Source organism: Sorex fumeus, unplaced genomic scaffold (genome assembly GCF_029834395.1).
Source record: "Sorex fumeus unplaced genomic scaffold, SorFum_2.1 ptg000044l, whole genome shotgun sequence".
Taxonomy (NCBI): domain Eukaryota; kingdom Metazoa; phylum Chordata; class Mammalia; order Eulipotyphla; family Soricidae; genus Sorex; species Sorex fumeus.
In genome coordinates this window covers 10,475,827-10,500,108 of record NW_026606101.1, presented here as the reverse complement: position 1 = coordinate 10,500,108, position 24,282 = coordinate 10,475,827, and the positions used below count along the sequence as shown (strand labels likewise).

General features: G+C 54.3%; 3 protein-coding genes across 11 annotated transcripts in view; 2 read left to right on the top strand and 1 right to left on the bottom strand.

Moving 5' to 3' along the window:
• Positions 1 to 141: 141 nt before the first annotated feature.
• ERGIC3 (ERGIC and golgi 3) lies at positions 142 to 10,353 on the top strand. 2 transcript variants are annotated; one of them, XM_056121520.1, is made up of 14 exons: positions 142 to 298; positions 430 to 500; positions 620 to 707; positions 897 to 1,016; positions 6,178 to 6,271; positions 7,195 to 7,360; positions 7,455 to 7,512; positions 7,909 to 7,923; positions 8,458 to 8,489; positions 9,017 to 9,113; positions 9,190 to 9,254; positions 9,807 to 9,943; positions 10,023 to 10,078; positions 10,167 to 10,351. In XM_056121520.1, exons 1-14 carry the CDS (start codon positions 211 to 213, stop codon positions 10,244 to 10,246), a joined length of 1,167 nt encoding a protein of 388 aa, XP_055977495.1. In that variant the 5' UTR covers positions 142 to 210; the 3' UTR covers positions 10,247 to 10,351. The 2 variants fall into 2 exon arrangements, with proteins under 2 accessions (XP_055977495.1, XP_055977496.1); XM_056121521.1 differs by lacking the exon at positions 7,909 to 7,923 and having other exon boundaries at positions 10,167 to 10,353.
• Positions 10,354 to 12,425: 2,072 nt separating this feature from the next.
• On the top strand, positions 12,426 to 16,380 carry SPAG4 (sperm associated antigen 4). The gene is given in 13 exon segments (XM_056121531.1): positions 12,426 to 12,531; positions 13,070 to 13,174; positions 13,378 to 13,396; positions 13,398 to 13,442; positions 13,595 to 13,656; positions 13,873 to 13,916; positions 14,154 to 14,179; positions 14,269 to 14,377; positions 14,674 to 14,749; positions 14,862 to 14,977; positions 15,234 to 15,401; positions 16,049 to 16,138; positions 16,246 to 16,380. Coding segments are annotated over 13 exon segments (1,065 nt in total). The 5' UTR covers positions 12,426 to 12,461.
• A 1,218-nt stretch (positions 16,381 to 17,598) lies between these two features.
• The window catches only part of CPNE1 (copine 1), a 44,901-nt gene continuing 38,217 nt past the window's right edge, over positions 17,599 to 24,282 (bottom strand). For 7 of the 8 annotated variants that reach the window (XM_056121091.1, XM_056121087.1, XM_056121088.1 and 4 more), the window contains 15 exons: positions 23,885 to 24,013; positions 23,610 to 23,789; positions 23,277 to 23,351; positions 23,124 to 23,195; positions 22,901 to 22,981; positions 22,676 to 22,765; positions 22,472 to 22,558; positions 22,282 to 22,368; positions 22,124 to 22,183; positions 21,909 to 22,042; positions 21,754 to 21,808; positions 20,816 to 20,867; positions 18,463 to 18,596; positions 18,106 to 18,342; positions 17,599 to 17,910 (listed from right to left, as the gene is read on the bottom strand). In XM_056121091.1, the coding sequence (XP_055977066.1) occupies positions 17,770 to 17,910; positions 18,106 to 18,342; positions 18,463 to 18,596; positions 20,816 to 20,867; positions 21,754 to 21,808; positions 21,909 to 22,042; positions 22,124 to 22,183; positions 22,282 to 22,368; positions 22,472 to 22,558; positions 22,676 to 22,765; positions 22,901 to 22,981; positions 23,124 to 23,195; positions 23,277 to 23,351; positions 23,610 to 23,789; positions 23,885 to 24,013 (1,614 nt within the window). In that variant the 3' untranslated portion in view covers positions 17,599 to 17,769. Of the gene's footprint in view, positions 17,911 to 18,105; positions 18,343 to 18,462; positions 18,597 to 20,815; positions 20,868 to 21,753; positions 21,809 to 21,908; positions 22,043 to 22,123; positions 22,184 to 22,281; positions 22,369 to 22,471; positions 22,559 to 22,675; positions 22,766 to 22,900; positions 22,982 to 23,123; positions 23,196 to 23,276; positions 23,352 to 23,609; positions 23,790 to 23,884; positions 24,014 to 24,282 lie in introns of those variants that run through there. The other variant, XM_056121084.1, reaches the window with a different exon arrangement.

Here is a 24,282-nt window from a genome sequence, read left to right as displayed (position 1 = left end):
CGCGGGAGCCCCAGTACCCAGTTCTCGACGCGAGAGGGCGTGGCAGCGCCGGAGGGCGTGGCCTCCTGGGAACGCGGGCGAGGGGGGTGGAGCCAGGCGTGAGGAGCGCTGCGCCTGCGCGCGGGAAAAGGGGGCGTGGCCCGGGCTCCGGACCGGAAGCGGGAGCCTGCAGGGGCGGGCTGACTGACATCCCCTTTCCGGCTGGTCCCCATGGAGGCGCTGGGGAAGCTCAAGCAGTTCGATGCCTACCCCAAGACTCTGGAGGACTTCCGGGTCAAGACCTGCGGGGGCGCCACAGGTAGGCCACTGCGGGGCCGGGGTCACGGGGAGAGGGGTGTCCTAGAGCTTGGACAGGGCATCTGGACTTTGCCTGGCCTGCCGGAGGCAGAGGGGATGGAACAGAGGCCATTCTCGTCCCCCGCTCTGCAGTGACCATTGTCAGCGGCCTCCTCATGCTGCTCCTGTTCCTGTCCGAGCTGCAGTATTACCTCACTACCGAGGTAAGGGGCGGGACCGGGTCCGGGGGTGGGGCTTGGCATTCTAGGGGGCGGGTCCTAGGGGGAGGCATTGGGGAAGGAGAGGCTTGGGGCCAAATCTTACAGCGGTGGCCCTGCCCCAGGTGCACCCCGAGCTCTATGTGGACAAGTCGCGGGGAGATAAACTGAAGATCAACATCGATGTGCTTTTCCCGCACATGCCTTGTGCCTGTGAGTACCTCGCTCTGGGTGGGAATTGCAAGTCCGAAAATGTCCAGGTGAGCTTCCATGCCACACCTCCGGCCTGAGGTGCTGGACTTGACTCTTGACTTCCTCCCTCATCCTCTGCTGCTCCAAGACAGGCCCGGCCTCCCCAGGACCCTGGCATGCTGCTTTCTTACCCCGACTTCCTACTTCCAGATCTGAGCATTGATGCCATGGATGTGGCCGGGGAGCAGCAGCTGGACGTGGAACACAACCTGTTCAAGCAGCGGCTGGATAAGGATGGCGTCCCCGTGAGCTCAGAGGCGGAGCGGCATGGTAACCCGGGAAGGGGTCGGGTCTCAGATGCCACAACTGGACATGCCCCTTCTCTGCCTTCTGGCAAGTGGCTAGCCCAGCGACAGGGAAGCAGCTCAGACACACAGAAATTGCATTACTTTTGAGTTGAGAAGCAGAAAGAGCTGAAACACAGCCTTCTCGCTTCTCTGTACTGTGTAGACTCCCCTTGGCTGCCATCCTCAGAGGTACCTACATCACGGGTAGCCTGCCTATCTTGATTTGCATAGCAGAAGTTTGCGCTTTGGGCCTGTGTGCCATTGCCCTGGCAGAACTCTCACTGGATCCAACATTCTCTGGGCGTTTGCTTCCCCAGCCCATTGACTGAATGCATCCGTGAATGTTTTTTCTCCTTCACAATGCAGAATGGCTTAAGGGAAAGAGGTAAGGGGGAGGGGTGAGAGGGAGGGGCAGGGGAGAGGTGTGTCCTGGGGGAGAGCACATGGCGATGCTCTGGGTCACAGTGCCCTGCAGTGCTTAATGGATCTACAGTGCCAGGATTGAACATGCAAAGCATGTGCTCCAGCTCTTTGCGCCACCTCCCTGACCCCAAGAGTATATTCTATTTAGATTGCCTGAATAGATATCATAGTCTATAGTGAATCTCAGCTATAGCACTGTAGCTCTGTCCTCCCGTTGTTCATCGATTTGCTTGAGCAGGCCCAGTAACGTCTCCATTGTAAGACTTGTTACTGTGTTTGGCATATCAGATACATCACGGGGAGCTTGCCAGGCTTTGCCGTGCGGGCGAGATAGTCTCGGTAGCTTGCTGGGCTCTCTGAGAGGGGCGGAGGAATCGAACGCAGCTCAGCCGGGCTGGCCGCGCACAAGGCAAACGCCCTATTGCTCCAGCCTCAGCTATAGTGATGATAAAACAGTAATACTCTCCGCAGGGACTTGCAGAAATTTTTGTTTTCTTTATTTCTTCATCAGTGATGTTCAGACAATGCAGAGTTAGCATCACTTTGGTATGTGCAACAGCACTGGGGATTGAACTCAGGGCCTCATTCTTACCCTGACGACTTTTTAAGCCACTTTTTAAGTCTCCTTGCTCTTTCTCTCTCAGGGAATCCCAAGCAGCAGAACTGTCAGGATTGTTTAGACATATGTGACAGCACCAGGATTTGAACTCACAGCCCTATGTTTGCTGGGCAAGTGCTTTAGCCACTGGACCATCTTCTGTTACCAGAACTATAGAGTTAAATGCAGTAAAAGTGTACAATACCTGGTACACATGGTACATTTTTTTGCGGGGGTACTTTTGGGCCACACCTAACAGTGCTCAGGGCTTATTCCTGGCTCTGTGCTTAGGGATCACCCTTGGTGGGGTTTGTGTAATCATACAGGGGCTTGAACCCCGATCTACCATGTGCAAGGCAAGCAGTATACCCACTGTACTACCTCTCTGGCTCCAATGAATGTTTACTTGTAACTTCCTTTTAGGCAACCTACCAATGCCTCCATTTAACTCCCTTTCCCACTGTACCAAAGTTTTCTTGAAACTATTTTTCATATCTTAAGGATTTATTTGTTGGTGAACCTTATTCTTTGTTTAGGACGCATATGTTGGGTATCAGTACACTTTGCTGCACGGTTGGATTGGGATGTAAGAAAGGAGAGTCCAGGGGCTGGGGCAATAGTATAGCGGGTAAGGTTCTCTCTAACACAGCCAACCCAGGTACGATCCTCAGCATCCCAGAGGGTCCCCCAAACCTACCAGGAGTGATTTCTGAGCACAGAGACAGAAGTAACCCCTGAGGACTGATGGGTGTGACCAAAACAAAAAGAAGAAGAAGAAAAGATAGAGGAGGTGGAGCAATAATGCAGCGGGTAGGGCATTTGCCTTGCATGCAGCCAACCCGGGTTTGAGTCCCAGCTTCCCATATGGTCCCCCGAGCACCACCAAGAGTAATTCCTGAGTGCATGAGCCAGGAAGAACCCCTGAGCATCGCTGGGTGTGACCCAAAAAGAAAAAAAAAAGAGAGAGAGGTTGTCCAGAAGAATGTCACGCCAGATGTACAACTCGAGATGGGAGAGGACCAGAGAGGGGAGATAATTCTGTGAGAGGAGTCAGGGAATGTTGTACCAGAGCACCCAAAAAGTTCTCGGCTTCCCTGCTTGCTTCCGAAGCACAGAAACTAAGTTTGCTCATGACAGCAAACACTGGTCAGGGCAGTTTGTCTGGGCAGGAATTCAGAAGTGGCATGGTCAGATGAACCTGTGCTGGAGTCCGCCACACATTCAGTGAAGGTTTGACTGTGACCAGAGCAGTTGTGCGTCTGCTTCCGAGGTTGGGTTGGCACACTGTGCTGGCAGGCTGCCTCTGTGCCTGCCACGTGGGCCTCTCAGTAGAGCCCTTTGTGTGTCCTCGGTGTGGGAGCTGCTGTCCCTGTGCAGGGGACCCAGTAGAGAACAGGTGGAAGTCTCACTTTCTTCCATGACTTCACCTGCGCCTTAGAGGTCACAGAACCCTCATATTGGTAGTACTCTGGCAGTTACAGAGTCTGCCCTGTTCACTCTAGGAGAAGATAGAAGTGCTGGTCATTGAGCTTAATCCCTGGGGACCATCAGGATTGGGGGCAGATAGCAGGCTTTTAGGTGTGGTAAACTTGGCGTGCCTGTTTTTTTAATTTATTTTGGACTACAGTGGACAGTGCTTGGGAACTTCTCCTGTCTTGTTGCTCAGGGGTTGTCACTGGTCCCCAGCAGTACTCTGGGGTCTAGGATTTGAACCCAGGCCTCCATGTAAAGCCTGCAACAGCCGGCTGAACTCTCCCTAGCCCAGAACATCCATTCTAGCCTTGCTGCAGGGAAGAAATTATCGGTACCCGCCTAAACCTCAGCAGAGGTGGGAGAAATAAAATAGGAGTTATCAGCACCCAGAGAGGTGGTAATTAAAGTGACTGGACTGAGATCTGCGGGGATGACTCAGTGTCTTCAAGTGTCTGCCTTGCAGCTGTTCGGCTCTGAGTTTGATGCCCACATTAGTGTAGCATGATCCCAGCAGATCTGCAGTCAGAACCATAACAGAGTACGTGGCCTCCCACACACAGTCGCATTTGTTTGTGTGTGTTTGTTTTTTGGTTGGTTGTTTGTTTCTTCGGTTTTTTGCTTTTTTTTTGGGTTACACCAGCGACGCTCAGGGATTATTCCTGGCTCTTCACTCAGGAGTTACTCCTGGCGGTTCTCAGGGACCATATGGGATGCCGGATTTGAACCCAGGTTGGCGTGTGCAAGGCAAACACCCTACCCACTCTACTCTCGCTCTGGCCCTCCACATTTGTTTTTAAGCATCAGAGTTCATTTTTGGTTTTTGGACCACACCTGGCTGTGCTCAGGGCTTAGGAATCACTCCTGAATTTGGGGATTTTTTTTGCGGGAGGGGGGCACACCTGGCTGGCTCTGTGCTCAGGAATCACTCCAGCAGGGCCTCAGAGAACCAAATGGGGTGCCAGGGATCTTATGTTGGTTGGCAAGTGCCTACCGGCTGTACTATCTAGCTCTGGCACTATCCACAGCTAATTTTTTGCAGGGGACCATATGCAGTTATGCTCAAGGGTAACTCCTGGCTGTGCACTCAGGACTTACTCCTTGTGGTGCTTGGGGGACCATATATGGTGCTGGGGACCCAGATCAGCTGTGTGCCAAGCAAGCATCCTACCCATTGCACTGTCACTCTGGTCCTTGGAAACAACCTTTCTGTACTCCATTCTGTGACTCCGTGTTGTGTGTGTGTTTGGGTGGGGCCGTTGAGCTCGGGCCTTACACATAGAAGGCTAATGTTCATCTCTGGCCTGATTTCAGTCTGTTTAAGGATTCTACTTATGAGCTCAAATAACATTTGACTTTCTTTAACTTAGCATAATGAGTGTTCAAATTCATGCTATCACAAATATTTGGCAGAATTTTTCTTTTTTTTTTCCCCCCTTTTTTTGGTTTTTGGACTAAACCACGCCAACCCTGGTGGTGCTCAGGGTTACTCCTGGCTCTATACTTAGGAATTAATCTCTTGGTGCTCGGGCTGGAGCGATAGCACAGCGGGTAGGGCGTTCGCCTTACAAGCGGCCAACATGGCCGACCCGAGTTCGATTCCTCCGCCCCTCTCGGAGAGCCCGGCAAGCTACCGAGAGTATTCGATATGCCAGACACAGTAACAACAAAGTCTCCAATGGAGACGTTACTGGGCCCGCTCGAGCAAATCGACGATCAACGGGAGGGCCTTTACCTTTACCTTTACCTCTTGGTGCTCAGGGGACCATATGGGATGCTGGGGATCTAACCCAGGTTGACCGTGTGCAAGTCAAACACCCTACCCGTTATACTGTCTTCAGAACTTTTTTCTTTATGGGCCAATTAATATTCCATGATTTATGTACACCATGTTTTCTCTGTTCATTTCCCTACTGAAAGACACTTCAGTTGTGTGCATGTCTTAGTGACTGTAAATAATGCCCCACTAAACAGGCGTCTGCTTCAGAGTGATCCCGTGTCTTTGGGCTTATTCCTAGAGCGGTGCTCAGGGGACCATATGGGATGCTGGGGATCAAATCCAGGTTGGCCAGGTGCAAGGCAGGTGCCCTCCCTGCTGCGTTACCGCTCTTTAGGAACTTCAGTTTGGAACAGCTGGAATAATCCGTCATGTCAGGGTCTGATGTGAGCACAGGAGTGAGTTGGCTGAGGTGGGATGGTTTGCCCGGGAGCGGGAGGGCAGGACACTGGCAGTGAAGTGGCTGTTTCTGCCAGGAAGCTGGAGTGCAGGGAGTGGGCCGGATGGTCAGGGCCTGCGCTTTGGAGTAGAGCTGAAATCTGCCGCCTACTGCCTCGACTGGGGCAGATGCACTTTCTTCCCTGAAGCTGTCCTGCAGCTTCTCAGGTTGGGGGTGATAATCGGCTCCCTGGGAGTGTGCCATGGGGGGTGGAAAGGAAACAGCATATGGAAGCACCCTGGGACTGTCTCTTCCTCAGTGTCAGGCACTTGGTTTCTCCTCGCTTGGTTTCTCCTCACTTGCTTTCATGAGATGACTAGCGTACACCATTGCTGTGACTTTGCTCGTCCACCAGCTGCAGGCTGAAGGGACGTCGGGATGGGTCAGGCCACAATGTCCGCGCGCCCCTGATGCCTCTGCCTCTACCTTCCCCTCAGAGCTCGGGAAGATCGAGGTGAAAGTGTTTGACCCTGACTCCCTGGACCCTAACCGCTGTGAGAGCTGCTATGGGGCCGAGACGGAAGACATCAAGTAAGCCGGCCTCAGGGTGCGGGGTGTGGAGCAGGGTTCCTTGGCCAGTAGCGAGGTGGGAGTTTAGGCCTAGGCTGTGGACCTTGGTCACTGACCCTGGTGTGGCCAAGCCTCAGTGGACGAGGCTAACGTGGTTTCTGCTCTGGTTCATGGGCGCTGCCCGGTCCAGTCGCCTGGGTCCCACTCCTGTGCCGTGGCGCCACACTCACCATCTTCCTTCTGAAGGACTGTCAGGCGCATCTTTGTCCTAGAGTTGCTCTGGCCGGTCTGTGGGCGGTGTCTGTGCCTGGGCGCTGTGTGTGCATTGTCGGCTGTGCGGGCTGCATGGAGCACAGAGCCAGCAGGCCAGCCTGCCACAAGCCACCCATGTCCCTCAGAGGCAGATTCCTTGGGGCCAGGTCTGGGGATTTATGTTTTAAGCTTTTTGGTTTTTTGGGTTTTTTTTGGGGGGGGGGGAGGCCACACCCAGTGGTGCTCCTGGCTCTGAGCTCAGGGATCAGTCCAGGGGGGCTTGTGGAACCATATAGGTTGCTGGAGAATGAGCCCAGGCTGGCCACCTGCAAGGCAAATGCCCTACCCACCGCTGTACTGTTGCTCTGGCCCCATATATGATATTTTTTATTGAGATAAAATAGGTAACATAAAACTGGCCATTTTCATTGCCTCCCAGCGCACGCTTTATGACAAGGCCGTTAGCTATGTTCTCCCTGTGGGGCAGCATCGCCGCGGCCTCTCCCACAACTTCTCTTTTCCCCGACAGGATGGGGAGTATGTATTTTCAATTTGTGTTTTAAAGTTCTGTGGTCACCAAGGAAGCTTACCCCGGGGGAAGGTGTGGGTGGGGTGGGGGCAGCGGGGGACGGGGGGGTGGGTCGTGGCGCCTCCCACCTCCCTGACACACTCCTCGTGGCACGCTGCTGCAGGTGCTGTAACACATGCGAGGATGTGCGTGAGGCTTACCGCCGGCGCGGCTGGGCCTTCAAGAACCCCGACACCATCGAGCAGTGCCAGCGGGAGGGCTTCAGCCAGAAGATGCAGGAGCAGAAGAACGAAGGCTGCCAGGTGTACGGCTTCTTGGAAGTCAACAAGGTACGAAGGGGCCAGGACAGGGCCCCCGGCTTCCTTAGGCCCGGGGTGGGGGTGGGGGGGCACAGCCGGAGAGTGAGGGGAACTGTCCCTGCAGGTTGCTGGCAACTTCCACTTTGCCCCTGGGAAGAGCTTCCAGCAGTCCCATGTGCATGGTGAGTGACCCCGGCCAGCCACTGTGTTCCCCCTGCCCGTTCCCCTGCCCGGTGCCCTTTGGTCTTGTGCCCCAGCGATGTCCCGCAGGGCAGCAGTATGTTTGGGACAAAAAGCACAGGCAGAGGGGCCGGATAGCCCATTGGCTTCCAGGCCTTCCCTGCTAGCTGCTGGACCCGAGGATGCGCCTTCATCCTTTTGAGCTTCCGTTTCCGGCGCTGCTGAGGCATCTGTGTGGGTTCCGGGGAAAGGCGCTTGTGGACATGGTGGTCCAGACTTGTGCAGAGGCAGGGCTGCTCCACTCTGTCCTTGCACCTCGTCTCTTGGTTCTCTCTGTGCTGCTCTGAATCTGTCTCTCTTCCTCCCTCCCTCCCCTCTCCTCCCCTGCCATGCTGCAGTTCATGCTGTGGAAAGTAAGTGGTTCGGTCCCCTTACCCCCCACCCCCCACACAGGTCTAGACATCCCCCGGAGGGGGCGCAGCTTTGGGTGGGTCTGGAATGGGGCCTTCCCTGATCTGGCTGTGGGGGTCCTTGCAGCAGGAGGGATCAGGGTTCGAGGACACATGGTCCCATGTGCCTATAGCTTTTCCTCTAAGGTGAGGGCGGAGGACGAGTCTGGGGTGGCACCTGAACCCCCTCTCAGGTCCCCCCTCACTGGCATTCATGAGACTGGGGGTGGGTTTTATTTCCTTATTTCCTGAGGCGTAAGCAGAGCCTGCGGGGGACTGGTGTACAGACCCCTAGACCCCTGAGGAGCGCCCGGACTCCTCCATAGGTCCTAGGTGGGCCGATATTCCCCCACAGGTCCAAGCAGGGCCCTGCTGCAGGGCTGGGCACAGGAGTTCCAGAAGGAGCCGGGGCGGGGAGGGGCCCTCGGCGGGAGGAGGAGGGCCTGAGAGGCGCTGGGTCACTCCGAACCCCTGTGACTCTCCCCCCTTCTCTCCTAGTCCACGACTTGCAGAGCTTCGGCCTAGACAACGTATGTACCAGGTTGGGGGCGCCCCAGGGCTGCTGCCAGTCTGCGATGGGACATTCGTGGGGGTGGGGGTAGCTCAGAGGCTCCACCTTACCCCCTTTCTAGAAAGCAAAAACTGGGTGTCTCTCCGGGGAACATGCCTCCTTTAAGTGAACAAACAGAAGTGCCCCTGTGGAGGCCGGGGTAGTGGGTGGTTAGTTCATGGCCTCAGAGACCCTGCCGGTGGCTGCTGAATGCAGAGGGAGCGGGCCCCGAGTGGGAGCTGGGGGGGGGGGGGGTGCGGGCCCCCAGCCCAGCCTCCCTGCTGTGTCCTCCAAATAAAGCTGCTCCTGCCCCGCATTTTGCGTGGGTCTGTGCCTGCCGTGTGGACACAGCCTCACTTGGGAGCCTGCGGGCCCTGTACGAGAGCTCCATGTCATAGTGGGGGGGTGCGGGGGGGCGGGCAGGAGTGCTGCTGGGCTGCGGGGCCTTCCCGGCGGGGCCCAGGGGGCCCTCGAGTGCGGAGGCAGCAGCTCTGGCGTTGCCTGCAGATCAACATGACCCACTACATCCGTCACCTGTCATTCGGGGAGGACTACCCGGGCATCGTGAACCCCCTGGACCGCACCAACGTCACCGCCCCCCAAGGTACCTGCCTGGAAGGGGGCGCTCTGAAGCCAGTGCCCACGCCCGGTGCTCATGCCACGTGTTCTTCTCCCCGCAGCCTCCATGATGTTCCAATACTTCGTGAAGGTGGTGCCCACGGTGTACATGAAGGTGGATGGGGAGGTGAGTGGGGGGGACCTCGGGGGAGCACCGAGCTCCTGCCAGCCAGGAGGTGAGGTACTGCTCTGACTCCCAGGTGACAGGCAGGGACAGGAGGTGTGGCCCTCGCCACACACTGTGGGTGCTGGCTCTGTGGACTGGCCCCTGTGCCTCCCTCCATCCATCCAGTGCCCCGGTGCCCACTGTCCATGCGTCACTCAGCCCTGGCCAGACTCCTCATGCCTGGGCCCCTGTGACGTTGGTGCTGGGGCCGGCAGCCTGGGAGAATGTGGGGGCCAGGGGCCGAGGAGGGCAGGGTGCACCATGCTGGCTGTGGCCTTGGAGGGTTGCTTCTCTCTCTGGACCCTCTCTGGGAGAACATGGGTCACTGGATGGGAGGGGAGCAAAGCCGGGTGGTGGGGCAGGAAAGGGCATTCAGAGTTCCCGGGGTTTCGGGATTGCCCGCCTGCCAGCCGGGGGTCGTGGTGTTTCCCCCTGGCCCAGGAACCACCAGGCGGCAGGACCAGGGTAGGGCTGAGGGCAGGGGAGCCCTGGCCCAGCTTCCCGCTGTTCCAGGTGCTGAGGACAAACCAGTTCTCCGTGACCAGACATGAGAAAGTTGCCAACGGGCTGATGGGCGACCAGGGGCTGCCTGGCGTCTTTGTGCTCTATGAGCTGTCGCCCATGATGGTGAAGCTGACAGAGAAGCACAGGTGAGGGAACAGAGGGCGGTGAGGGGCGCGAGCCTCGGGGGAGTCGGGGAGCCTGCTGACCACCCCTGCCCCCCGCCAGGTCCTTCACCCACTTCCTGACAGGCGTGTGTGCCATCATCGGGGGCATGTTCACAGGTAAGAAGCCCAAGGCCGGCTGCTCAGAGCTGCGGTCGGGGGGGCACCCCCTGAGCTGTCAGGACCCCAGGCCCTGCTCTCTCCCCAGTGGCAGGACTCATCGACTCACTCATCTACCACTCTGCTCGCGCCATCCAGAAGAAAATTGATCTCGGGAAGACGACGTAGTAGCCAGTAGCCAGTCCCCCTCTGCTGCCCGTTGCCCCCTTTCTCTTGACCAGGTGGTGATATTCCCATCCCTACCCCCTCAGAGTGTCTGTGCGCCCAGACTGGGAAATCTAAGGGTTGTGATAGTACTTGCTGGTCTCTGTCTGGTTCTTTAGGAGTGGGGCACCCCACATCCAGCGACCCTCAGACTGATCTTCCTGTCCTCCAGGTTCTGTGTCATCTAATCAAGCCAAGTATTGCCACTTGGGACTACCAGGGGCTCCTCTGCCCTGGACTGGGTCAAGCTGCAAGTCCTCCCTTGGTCTCAGCCCCTCTAAATTCCTCCTAAACATTCCCAGGGGAGATGGGAGAGGGTGCCAGGAGTCTGGGCTCCAGAGCAGGCTTTTGGAATTCTCACCTCTTAGGTGAGCTGCATAATCTCCAGAAAGTCCCCCCCCCCCCCCCAACCTCTTGGATCATCATGTGCATAGGATGCACTGCATAACTTTTACAAACAGATACCTACATCCGTATCACTGTGTCACACCTGCACATCCCAACTCCAGAAATGCTAAGGTTCAAGAGGTACCCGGGGCTCTAAATCTCTAAATAAACTCTATATTCTGATGCCTGGTGTTGGGGATCCAACCCAGGTTGACGGAGGGCCAGTGCGGTACTTTAACGCATCTGTGCTTCCGTACTCAATTCTCAGTGACACACATGTTGGGTTTGAGTATGAATATATGCCTGGGGGATACTAAAGCCTCACCCCCAGACACTGGGGCTAGGATCCCAGGGAGTCAGATTTCCCTCTGCCCACTGAGATGAAAGGTGGAGGCTGAGAGTTTGCAGAACCAAAGGCTCCATCTTTATTTAGAGGTGCCAGCAGCCTTGAGACAAGCCAAGTACTGCCACATGGAACTAGCAGGGGCTCTTCTACCCTGGACTGGATCACAAGCTGGCACTTCTTGGGAGACCGCATGGTATCAGGGTTAGAATAAGGGACTTGAGTGTGTGGGAAGTGGGATTTGGGGTTGGGGTAATGTGCTTGCCTTGTACACGGCCGATTCTGGTTCAGATTCGCACACACCTGAACACTGCCAGGTTTGGACCCCAAACAAAAGAAGATAGGAGTGCTCTGGGTGATGTCCTCCTTAATATTCATTTATCCAAATATTTGAGCACTGCTACTGTCTGCTAAGCCTAGCGATGTGCAGGAGGATTCAGAAGTAAACCAAACAAACCCCCTGCGCTCCTGGTTTTATCAGCAATACTGAAACGGGCTGGAGCGATAGCACAGAGGGTAGGGCGTTTACCTAGTGCACGGCAGACCGTGGTTCAATTCCTAGCATCCCATCTGGTCCCCTGAGCACCACCAGGAGTAATTCCTGAGTGCATGAGCCAGGTGTAACCCCTGTGCATCACCGGGTATGACTCAAAAAGCCAAAAAAAAAAACAGTAAAATAGGTTGCTCACTGTGCTAAGTGCTATGAAAATCAAAGCAGGGAGCTAGAGCGAGAGCACAGCAGGTAGGGCATTAGGGTGTTTGCCCTGCAGGCCCCTCTCCCCCAAAGGACCTGCCCGATCAGGGTTTGATCCCTGGCATCCCATACGATTTCCTGAGTCCCACCAGGTTTGATCTCTGAACTGAGAGCCAGGAGTAAAACCCTGAGCATTGCTGGCTGCGACCCAAAAAGCAGGAAGAGGAACATTCTGGGCGCAGTTTCATCCGGGTATTCTATCCACCATTCGCCTTATCCTCGGATGAGTTACTGCCATGGTTCCCAGTGACGTCACAGCTAGGTCTGTGATGCAGTCCAGACGTCCTGCACTGTCCTCTATGAAGTCAGCCGCCAGATCCACATACAAGCAGAAAAAGCTGTGTCTGGCCGTGGGGCACGCCGGCTGCACGCTGGGTCCGGGGGCCCCGGCGGCGCGCGTTGGCGGAGGGTGGGCCAAGGGCCTGGGGAGTCGCGGCGGCGGCTCTGGTGTTCGTAAGGGTGCGACCCAGGGTCAGGATGCGGCGGAGCCCCCACCCGGGCTCGGCCACGTCTCCGCACAAACACACGCCCAACTTCTACAGCGACGACAGCCACAGCTCCATGAGCGCCACCTCCGGGGAGAGCAGCGGGCCCCGGTCCACTGGACCAGGTCCTGTGGAACCCGACGGCAGGAAAGCCCGGGGCTCGAGCTGCGGGGAGCCCGCCCTGAGCCCAGGAGTGCCCGGAGGAACCACATGGGCTGGAAGCTCTCGGCAGAAGCTGGCGCCTCAGAGCCACACTGGGACCGCCGGGGGCGCGGCAACCGTGAGGGGCGGGGCCTCGGGTGCGGGCGGGGTCGAGCCTGGGGAGCGGCGGGGGGCGGGGCCTGACGCGGAACCGGGGCTCACTGCGCCAAGGGCGGCCGCGGGGGCGGGGCAAGCAGGGAGAGGGCGGGGCCTTGGGGAGAGGGGCGGGGCCCTCTTGGGACGGGGCGCGGTCTGCTGGGGAGCGGGGCGGGGCCCTAGGGAGAGGGCGGAGCCAAATGTCATTGCGTGGGGCGGGCCCGTGTGATGGGCAGTGCCGGGGGCCAATCTTGTGATTGGCCGCCAGAGAAGAGGGGCGGTCTCGGTGGTACTGAGCGTGGCAACTGGGAAAATGCACTGGACCCTGCGAGCAGGGCCTTCATGTAGGCATGAGCTCTGTGCCCAAACTGGATATGCCTGAGCGGGGGCGGGCGGGTTGGCAGACTCAGAGGACCGGTTTGGGGGTGCCGGACCCGAGGCCCTGGATAGCTGAGGTTGGATGCTGAGGGAAGGGGGGCCTACATTGCTTAAGGTCTCAGTGAGCACCTGGATTCCCGCAGAACCCACTGGGTCTTCTGTAGTCTCTGAGGAACACTTTGACCTTCTCTCGACAATGCCTGAGATACAGGAGATGACTCCCCCACAACTATCCAAGAGTTTGCTGAGTATGGACCACGCTAGCCGGATTCCTCCGGTGTCTCCCCTACCCGTTCCCTGAGCCTCTGGACCCTGTCTGAGTCTCTGGCCCTTCCTTAAGATGAACCTCCATTCTCCTGGCCTTCACCTAATTCTAGTTAACCCCTCTCTTCCCAGAGCCCCGTGGGTGTGCAGCTCCCATCCCATTCCCTGAGCCCCCTCCTCTCCCCAGGCTCACTCTTCCAGGCACTGAATTTTTTTTTCCCTGATAGGAGACATGCTGGTCAATGTATACAGGTCAGAGGGAAAAGGGGAAATCCCAGGGGTGCTTGTTGGGGGGACAGGACACGGGGCAAGCTGGTTGAGACGGGGTCACAGGAGCTGGGGCTGGGATCCGAGGGTGCTGCTGGGCCAGAGTCCCTGAGGCCTCAACCCTCCTCCCTCCTCAGGGAAGTCAGTTCGGTCAGATTCCTGATCACAGTTGTGTCTCTGCTGGGCGTCTTTCTGGCAGGTGAGCAGGTGATGAAAATCTTGGGGCCCTTTCACCCTGAATGCTTTGGAGCCAAACCTGCAATTTCCTCGAGAGCTCAGGTCTTTAGCTCTTTCCAGGGTTCTCTAGTCCCTCAGTTACTCCCCCAGACACCAGCCCCTTCTGTAAAATCACTCAGGCAAGCCCCTTCTCTCCTCCCTGCCCCTCCATTGCCTTAAGACATTCCTCTTTCTCCAGTAATCTGGTGCGGGCTCCTGTACCTGATCCCTCCCTTGGAGAATGTGAGTTGGGGATATTGTGGCCTGGAGGCGGGGTGCTGGCAGATTATGGGGGTTCTGTGGGTTTCTGGGACTGGGGCAGTGCTGGAAGCTAGAATCCCATGGGAAGGGGCATTTCTGAGAGGCCCAGCGGTGCTTAAGGATTCTGGAGTAAAGCCTGGGAAGAGCGGGGGAAACCCTCCAGGGCCGTGCTGCCTGACAAGGGACCAGCACATTGCTGCTTTCTCTTCCCACCAACAGGAACCTAAGGAGATCCTGACTCTAAGGTGCCAGGGGTCACCTGGGGTGGGGAACTGGTGGGTTCGAAGGGGCGGACACTGGAAGTGTCTGAACCCACTCAACCACCCATCTGTAGCCAGTACCACGAGCGCGTGCGGTCCCAAGGACAACAGCTGGAGCAGCTCCAGGCCGAGCTGGATAAACTTCACAAGGAGGTGTCCAGTGTTCGTGCAGCCAACAGCGAGGTGAAACCCACATCCCCGTCCTGCTCCCATCACCTGGCTCCCAGGACCTCCATGAGCCAGGTGCTGGGAGCCTGCCCACTCTGCATCACACGGGGGCTTCTTGGCACTGCCCTATCCCACCAAAGCCACAACCCGCTCCTTGGATCCTGAACCTTAAAGCTCCACCCCAGAACCCAACATCAGGATTTCTCCTCCCAACTTCAAAGCCCTTCCTAGAGAACTTAGTCCCCAAGGGACCCTCGATCAACCTCCAGTGATGCTGGGCCTGCAAGCACTGCCCCTCATCTCCTTTGCAGAGAGTGGCTGAGCTGGTGTTCCAGAGGCTTCATGAAGATTTTGTGCGGAAACCTGACTATGCTCTGAGCTCTGTGGGTAGGAGAAGTGGCTCCGAGAAGGGTTCACTTGGGGAGACCCTGACATGGGCAGACTTGCCCCAGCGCTGAGCCGGCCTGGGCACCCTGAGATTCCCTTCTCCATGTGACAGGAGCCACCATTGACCTAGAGAAGACATCCCAAGACTATGTGGACACAGACACTGGTTACTTCTGGAATCACTTCAGCCTCTGGAACTATGCACGGTCGCCGACGGTTATCCTGGAAGTGAGCCTGGAACCTGAATTTCAATAGCAGGGTGGGAGCAGGGCTCCAGGGAGGGGCCCCAGCAGCTCCTGGCAGAGCGGGACCTGGTCAAGCTGGGGGCTGGGCATCAGGTGGAGGAGGCCGGAGTGGGGACCTGGAGTGGGCAAGAGATCAGATCCCTGTAAACCAAGGGAGTGGAGCCCTTGGTTTACAACTGAGTGGACCTTTGAATCATTTTCTTGAGAGTCAATTCTAATAGTTTCTCTGTCCACTGCAGCCGGATGTTTTCCCTGGGAATTGCTGGGCTTTTGAGGGTGACCAGGGTCAAGTGGTGATCCGGCTGCCAGGCCGCGTGCAGCTGAGCGACATCACACTACAGCATCCACCACACAGCGTGGCACACACCGGTGGAGCCGACAGCGCCCCCCGAGATTTTACAGTTTACGTAAGTGAGACTAAAGTCCAGGAGGAGTGTGTATGTGAAGGTGGCCCTCAGTCCAAAAAGCGGGTATCCGAGCCTTTACTTGTTCAGCTACAGAATGGAGATAGTGCCACTGGTTATAAATCCTTGTATCGCATTCAGACTTGAGTGATGACTTACTAAGCATACACTAGCATCGTCCCCTGGAAGCCATACAACTGAGGCTCTTCTATACATGAGGAAAGGGACATCCAGAAAGGGGACGTGACTTGCTCAGAGGCATGCAGCTGCCAACTGGCTAGACTAAACTTGAAACTTGCTTTAATCATTCCTTTCCACACTATTCTACCACAGGTGTGCATACAGCTATTTGCACACAGTAGCACTGTAGCACTGTCCTCCCTTGTTCATCACTTTGCTCCAGCGGGCACCAGTAATGTCTCCATTGTGAGACTTGTTACTGTTTTTGGCATATCGAATACGCCATGGGGAGTTTGCCAGGCTCTGCCATGCGGGCGGGACACTCTCGGTAGCTTGCCGGGCTCTCCAAGAGGGATGGAGGAATCGAACCCGGGTCAGTCGCATGCAAGGCAAACACCCTACCCATTGTGCTATCGCTCCAGCCCTTGCACACAGTAGGTCCCTCCACACAGCTGCTCTCCTCCTCCCAGGGTATTGAAGCAGATGATGAGACTGAGGTGTTTTTGGGGAAGTTCACCTTTGAAGTGGAGAAATCAGAGATTCAGACTTTCCACCTACAGGTGTGTTTTGGGATGAGGGTGCTAAGGGAATGGGAAAGTGAAGACAACTTGGAGAGGAAGGCTGCCAGAAGGAGAGAGACTTTGGCACGAACAATTTCTCTCCTCAGAATGACCCCCCAGCTGCCTTCCCTAAGGTGAAGATCCAGATTCTAAGCAACTGGGGCCATCCCCGTTTCACGTGCTTATATCGAGTCCGAGCCCATGGCCTGAAGACCACAGAGGAGACTGGGGACCTTCATTAAACATGCTACTACTGGACTAGAGATCTGTGCTCGATACTGAGGGCGTCTGTTGGGAGAACGGGTAGCCCATGGGACGAAAATGGTTGGGGTCTACTCCCTAATGTACCCTTTTTTGTTGGAGAGCAAGTTCAGACCGATATTCTGTAGTAGTAGCAGCTTCTGTATATAAAGTGCAAGAGATGGTTCTTTGACCTTACACACATTACCTAATTCTCAAGAATGTAACAGTGCTCAGGGGTCTATGTGCTGCCAAAGAACAAAACTCAGGGTGGTGCACATGCCAGGCCTGTGTTCTGCCTCTCGAGCTATCTATCTTCCAGTCTTAGGATTAACACTTTTACTTTTCTGTTTTGGTCATACCTGACTGTGCTGGGGTTTCATTGGGAATTAAACCAGGAGTTCCTGCATGCAAACCATGCATACAGCCCCCTCATCTGGCCCTAAAGCTTTGTTTTGGGGCCCCACCCAGTGATGCTCAGAGCTTACTCCTGGCTTTGCATACTGAATCACTCCTGGTGGGGCTTGGGGGGAACACATGGGTGTTGGGGATCAAAACCAGGTCTGCTACAATCAAGGCAAGCTTCTAGCTCTGTACTATCTCCTCGGCCCCAGTATTTTTTTTTGGGGGGTGGGGTGGGGTGGAGAGGTGGGACTATGACCAAACATACCCAGTAGTACTCGGGGCTTACTTCTGGCTCTGTGCTCAGGGATCTCTCCTGGAAGGGTTTAGGGGGCACCATATATGGTGCCAGTGATCAAACCCTGGTAAGCTCTATGTAAAACAAGTGCCCCACCCACTGTACTATTGCTTTGTGCATCAGCATTGTATTGCTATGTACAAGAATGTTCTTATTGAATGAAATTTCCCTAGACATGAGAAATACATGTTCAAGAGAGAAAACAGGCTTGAAACAACAAACCGGGAATGGTCCTCATAAAACGCACTCTTCCCCTAGTATTTAGTATCTTGTCAGTTTTCCAGCTAAGCTCTATCTTAGGGTAGGACAAGCTTGGCTGTATGGTTTTTACTCAATTTTCCAATCTCTGTATTTTCAAAAGTGGTCAGTGGTCAGCATATCTAGTTATCTTGCCGGAAACTACACATAAATTTGAGTGGGATTATAAATAGGCATTCCCTTCAAAGTTCAACAAACCAAGGCTCTAACTAAATATGACCAATAATAGCTTCCCCATCCCCAGACAGTGTTGACAAAGCAGTGGTCTTCAATGACTTTTATTGAATAAGGGTGATCCAAAGCAGAAGCAAGTATAAAAGTATAAAATATAAAGTGCTAGCACTGGGCAGTATATGCAGGCTTGGGCTATGGCCAGAGGGTCCTTGGTGATATGGGGTTAATGAGTGACCACAGCTTCATCCTCCAAAGGAATCTAGGCCTGGGGGGCTTGTGCAGGTCCCTTGGCTGTAGAGGAAAGTGGCTTGACTGGGGCCCAACCTTGGGCCTTGAAGTAGGAGACCAACTGCATGGGTACTTCTGCGAGCACGGTCTGTGCCAATGTCTCCCGAGGGGCCTGCCAAGAAAAGAGGTGCAAAGTGGGTGGCCCATCATGATTTCCAAAATTCTACATTCCAAAATCTAAGAGGTTGCATGGTCTTACAGAAACCCCAGCCCCAACGAGAAGAAGCTGCAGAGGTGCTGGGATGAGCTGCTAAGAAAACCTGTCCTTTCCTAGGCTTTCCCCGTGCTTGGCCCCACACCCACTCACATTCTGAAAGCGGCGGTAGGGTACAAACTGCACAATGTCACGGGCAGCTGCCTCTCCGGAGCGCGAACGCAGGGGTCCCCCATCAGCATCCAGCTGCTCCATGGCTTCGAAATCGGCCCCACCAACGCCCACAATAATGACGGACATGGGCAGGTGGGAGGCCCGGATCACAGCCTCACGGGTGGCCTCCACGTCTGTCACAGCACCATCCGTCAACAGCAACAACACAAAATATTGCTGGGAGCAAACCCAAACATACAGTGAGATAGACTTCTGGACACTGTGGCCACAGAGCCCCACATTACCCGCGTGTTCAATGCCTGACGCCACCCTGACACCCCCTCACACAGCCCTCACCGAGGCTGTCTTCTGATGTGCAGCCTGTGTTGCAAACCTGGCCACGTGATTGATGATAGGAGCAAAGTTGGTGGGGCCATAGAGGCGCACTTGGGGCAAGGCTTGGCGATAGGCATCCACAATGCCCTGGATACCTAGAGGAGGAAAGCAGGAAAACTCTTCACACAGTGGGCTTCTCAGCTCAGGACAAAACTGCTATCACCCCACCCTGGCTGAGCAGACTCAGGAAACTGTACAATTCAGTCGCCTTTACAACACACTACTTTCCCAATTCAATAGATGAAGAAATAAAAGACCAAATCACAAATCACAAATCATCCTGTTATTCGTCGATTGCCTCGAGCAGGCCCCAGTAACGTCTCCTTCATCCTAGCCCTGAGATTATATTCAAGGCTCTTTAGGACAATGAGACCCATCATTGTTACTGGTATTTGGCATATTGGGTACGCCACGGGGAGTTTGCCAGACTCTGCCGTGTGAAAAGAAAAAAAAAAAAGACCAAAGGAGAAAGGATTTGTCATAAACAACTGCTTCTAGGATAGTTGGAGCATCAGATTACAAGTCACAATAAAAATCTACGGCAATATTAATGATGGGGCACGGGGATTTTTCTCCCTAAGTAAATGTTACAGAATAAAATCATGTATAAGCATCACAGAAATAACTGATTAAGGCAAGGACCACCAATGGGTGCTGGAACTAGAGGCTGAAAGTTGATAAATTCCACAAAGATATCAATTACAAAGAGAGATAAAATAAATTTATAGTAGAAAAAGCCTCAATTCTACTATAGCCACGCGATTTTAGGGAACAGGTCTAACTGTGAGGCAAATGCAAAATTACAGAAATGAACTCTACAAGATATAACAGTGCAATGTGTGAGCCAAGCTTTTCTTTTGCTGTAAGACATTAGAACTGAAAAAATTTGAATACTATCTTTGTGTATTGTATTGGAATTTTCTGCATTTGAGAATTACACTGGGGTTACGTATATATAAGAAATTCTTTGAGTGAATGAAATGAACATATTTAGGGATATAGGGTTGTATGTATGATGAAACAAAGCTGGTGAGAGAAAGGGAATGAGAACAAAGAAATGACAAAGCAAATGTAAAATATTTCAGGTATGGGAAATTAGGATGGAGGTAAACAGCCCCTGTGCTGCTGAACTCCTTAACTCTAATAACAAGAATACTTTCACAACTTTTTCCTAAGTCTAAGCACATAAACAAACAAAAAACCACCACATCCAGGGCTATGTATATGGGTCAACAATAAAACAATATGTGCCTTGCATACACGAGACCTAGGTTGGTCCTTGGCACCAAAACACAAACTGAAAAAACCCAGTCAAACCACAGCAGGTCAAAATTTCTACTTCAGCTTGATGTCCAGAGGGGGGACCTGCGGGCTACAAGATTTGGTGCTCCATAGCAAAAGAGCTCAGCGCACAAAGCATCATGCAGGGAGGAATGGAGGCTTCCACTGGTGCCCAACTCTACCAGTCAAAGAGCATTTAAGTGCCACCATATTTTAAAGTGCACTATTTAGTATGTGCCAGACACATAACTCTAAACTTTAAAAAAAAAAATTAGTCAACATAAAGGCAAGCACACAGAGGGTTACTTAATCAAGTACCTTTGGACTAACCATGTGTTGGCAAGTGGAAGAGTTAAGATCTGAAGCCAGGGCTGCTGAGATGGCTCAAGGGACTGAGTGTATGCAGAAGACCTAGTGTAACCCCTGAGCAACTCTGAGTGTGGTACCAAAACAACACAATAGCTCAATCCAGGGATCTAATTCCCAGACCCATTTTCTGGATCAGAGGTTCTCAAATGTTAAGTTGTCCCATTACACACTTTTCAGGAAAAAAAAAAAAAATATATATATATATATATATATATATACACACACACAACAAAAACCAACAACTCAGTGGGATGCCCTGAAAATCTACCTTTATATATTTGGTTTTCTGAGGGGCATGTCCAGGAGTTCTCAGAGCTTAATTCTGTCTCTGCACTCCGCAATCAGTCCTAGTGGTGCTCTGGGGACAATATGGGACGCCAGGGATCAAACCCAGATTAGTCATGAGCAAGGCAACCTCCCTACCTGCTGTGCTAGTGCTCTGGCCATTTTAAAGCAAACAGAAAATGCCTCCCAAATGCACCCGAAGCCACTAGAACCCTCTGCATCATTCCTGCGCATCGCCCTGGTGATGGTGGTATGGGATCGACCAAAAGGAAGAGGCTCCTTTGGATAAGAGTCCAGTATCTGTCCTTTTCCATTTCCATTTGTCTGCCCAGTGCTCTAGGTAATAAGCAGGCTGTCTGTAGAGGAACGGGGGACTTACCTGCACAGTAGGGGCTACTGGGGTTGAAGTTCAGTGCAAATTCATGGGAGACCTGGGGGCAAGAATAAAGATGAGGGGGCTGGAGAGAGTACAGTGTGGTACAGTGCTTGCCTCGCATGTGCTGACCTAGGTTCTACCCCCAGAAATAGAAGCCCCACCACGAGTGATCCCTGAGTGCAGAATGAGGAGTAAAGTCTGAGCACTGCTGGGTGTGGCAAAAAAGAAAAAGACTGAGGAATAGAATGAACAGTGGCTAGAGAACCTGCCATGCAACTCTATGGTCACAGGTTCAAATCCCTAGTGTCCCTCATGCACTGAGTACAGTCCAGACAGCGGTTAGTAATGTTCCTGTACAAATGACTTCCGGGCACACTGCAGTCAGGGATGGGTGGGTGAGCAACAAAAAAAGGGGTGAGTGTAAAATAGAGTAAACACGAGCTGGAGAGAGAACGCAGCAGGTAGAGTGCTTGCCTTGCATGCAGCCCACATGGGTTCGATCCCCGTTAACCCATACAGCTCCTCGAGCCCTGTCAGGAGTGCTTCCCTAAGCAACAAGCACAGAGACAGTCTTGAGCTGTGTGGGGATGTTAGGTGAACAGGTTAACAAAGGGGGTGGGTGGTGGGTATTAGGTACAGGTTAAGTGCGTGTTTTGCATGCAGGAGTTCCTGGCTGCAATCCCCACCACAACATTCCCCCAGCAACCCAGGAGTGCTGCCCTAGAACAGAGCAGAGAATAGCTCCTTCAGTGCCTGTGGGTGTGACCCGCTTCCAAAGCCAAGGTTCATCCGCCATGGTCCCACTGGAGTCCTGAGCACTTGCTGGACGGATGCATGTCTGCATTTCCCCAGAAAGCTATGTGCCAAGCAGTAAGTTGATCACATCCCCCAATTGGCACCCTGAAACTAATGAGGGATATAGGGCAGGAAAGAGCACGCACCTGCCAGGCAGGGGGCACCTGGGCCCCAAATCCAAAAGCTGGGAACAGCTTGTCTCTGTGGGAAGACAAGGAGGGCAGAGGCTGTGAGGGAGCTATGCGCCCAAGGCAGTGCTGTCAGTGGGGCGCAGGGATGGGAAAGAGCAGGAGCTACTCACGAGTCATAGTCCTGGACCACGCTGCCCACGCTCCACAGCGCCGTCAGGTACTCATTCACCCCTGTTGGGCTCAGGTAGTGCAGGGAGTCCGGTGAGGAGGGGTCCCCATTGGAGCCCGTGAAGTCGATCCCCACCTGGGAAGGGCAGAGGAGGGCGCTGAAGAGCACCCCGAGCCTCAGGTCTCTTCTTTAGCTCGTGGGATGGCAGCAACTTACAGTGAAGTTGATCTGGCAGCCGCCCATCACGTAGTCCAGGAAGGAATACTCTGTTTCCACCTGCGGAGGAGCCCAGGGTCACGGCTGGCATGGACGGGCTGGGGCTGGGGCCAGGGGCACAGAGCTCAATGGCTGGGGCACGTGGGCGACCGTCTCACCTGGCAAATCTTCACACGGACTGTTCCAGAATTCCTGTAGCTTTTCTTTTTCTGCTGCTTCTCAGGGTGGATGCATTCAAACTCAGCCTGGTGAGGAAAGAACATTGAAGGTCAGTAACTCCCAGCATACGGCCTGCCTCGCTCTTTTGCTGGGATGACAGCCTGCATCGTGACCACCCTCGGCACTCACCGGGGCAGCTTGCAGCTGGGCCAGGCTAGTGTGGAAGGAACCGATGAGATCATGCGAACCGTCACTGTCATAGTCTGAGCACCGCACCTGGGAGCAGGGGTAGTAGGGGAAAGGGTGTGTGGGGGAGAGACCAGGAGGCAGATGACATTAACTGCTCCCCAGGCTCCAGGCCCCTGCGCAGTCCACTCGAGGCAAGCTCCTCACCTGGAGAGGGGTGCTGGGGTCCCCCCCACAGAAGTGCTGAAGGGGAACAGAGAAGCGCTTCCATGTAGGGTTCAGGTTGTTCTTGATTACCTAGGGGTAGAGGGCAAGGGGTCACACGAGGACGCCCACCCTTCCTTCATGTTCTCCCTGGGTCCCAAATCTTGGTAGCCACAAGCCCAGAAGTCATTTCTACTCTGCTCCACCCATTCCTGGGGCATTGCACACCTCAGATCGGTAGGTGAGCTGCCACTTCCCATTATCCTGGCGGAAGAATTCCAAGAATGGGTCCGATTTTCCCAGGAAGTCCTGTTAATAACACAGCTGTTATAAGACTCAAAGAGAAGATGAGACAACCACTAAGCCAGACCTTGGTCCCCGCCCAATTCCCAACTCCCAGCATCCCTGATCCCCTCATCCGGGAGCCCCCAGGACCTCCTTTCATGCGCACCTTTTTGTCGAGGTTTCTGGCCTCGACCTCCAAGGTCACGATGCGACCATCTTTCAGCTCCTGTGCTGAGACCTAGGAGGGAGACGGGAGAATATTATCACAAGGACCCCTCACGAGTGTAAGCCCCCCACTCCTGGTGGACTCACTTCTTACCGTGATGGTCCCCTGCCCAGCAGGCTTTCCAGGCTTCAGCATCAAGGGCAGAGTTACTGCCTGGCTGGACACAATCTGTGGCAGAGCAAAGGATGGGGCAGGCATGTCAAGATCCCAGGCAGGATTAGGTTTGAGTTTTCCTTCTCTTCCCCTGGGTTGTCTGACAAGGCTCTTACTGAACCTGTGTCTAAAGTCGTTATTATTCTGAACCTGTGTCTAAAGTCGTTATTATATTGCAGAACAGGGCTCTACAACGAAGCTACATCCCCATCCTCTGTGTGTGTGTGGGGGGGGGGGGGGGGGGGAGGAATTCTAATTCCTGGTCCAAAGTACCTGTCCCAAGGAACACTCGGCCGCTCCCAGGAAGTCATCATCCCCCAGATCAGGTGTCTTGTTGTCTATGTCATAGATACCAAACCGGAGCTTCTGGACTGTTTCAAAGTGGTACTCAAGCTGGAGAGTCTTGGAGAACTCAGGGCTCGAACAGTTCCGTATTCGTTCAGTCCGGCCAAGCTGTGGGCAGAGCAGTGAGCATCTCAGTCACACACCACTCACCCTCAAACAATTGTAGACTTCCTCCACAACCTCTGCCCCAACATTCTTCTCACCTCTGCCCAGCTGCCCCCTCCCACATCCTGTAAAAGGACGCAGAGCGGGTCAGACTTGGAGCCAACGTCCTTGTCAATGAGATGGTCACAGGAAACGGAAAGCTGAACCAATGTCACACAGCGCGCCATCTGAAGAAAGAACCTGAGGTTAGCCTGAGTTCCTTTCCCTCACTACAAGCCCCGGCTTGGGAAGGTCAGTAGGTTTCCCCAGGCAGGGCAGAATCTGCCACCACCCACACCACCATAACGCGCATGCTCCTAGCATTCCCTGGGGTGAGGGAATTAGGAGGAACTATCCCTTGTTTGGTACAACCAACTGGTCCAAATGGAGCCTTCAAGGGTATGAAGGGATGATGACAGAAAAAGTACATAAGCCTCTATCACCAGTTCCCGAGTCC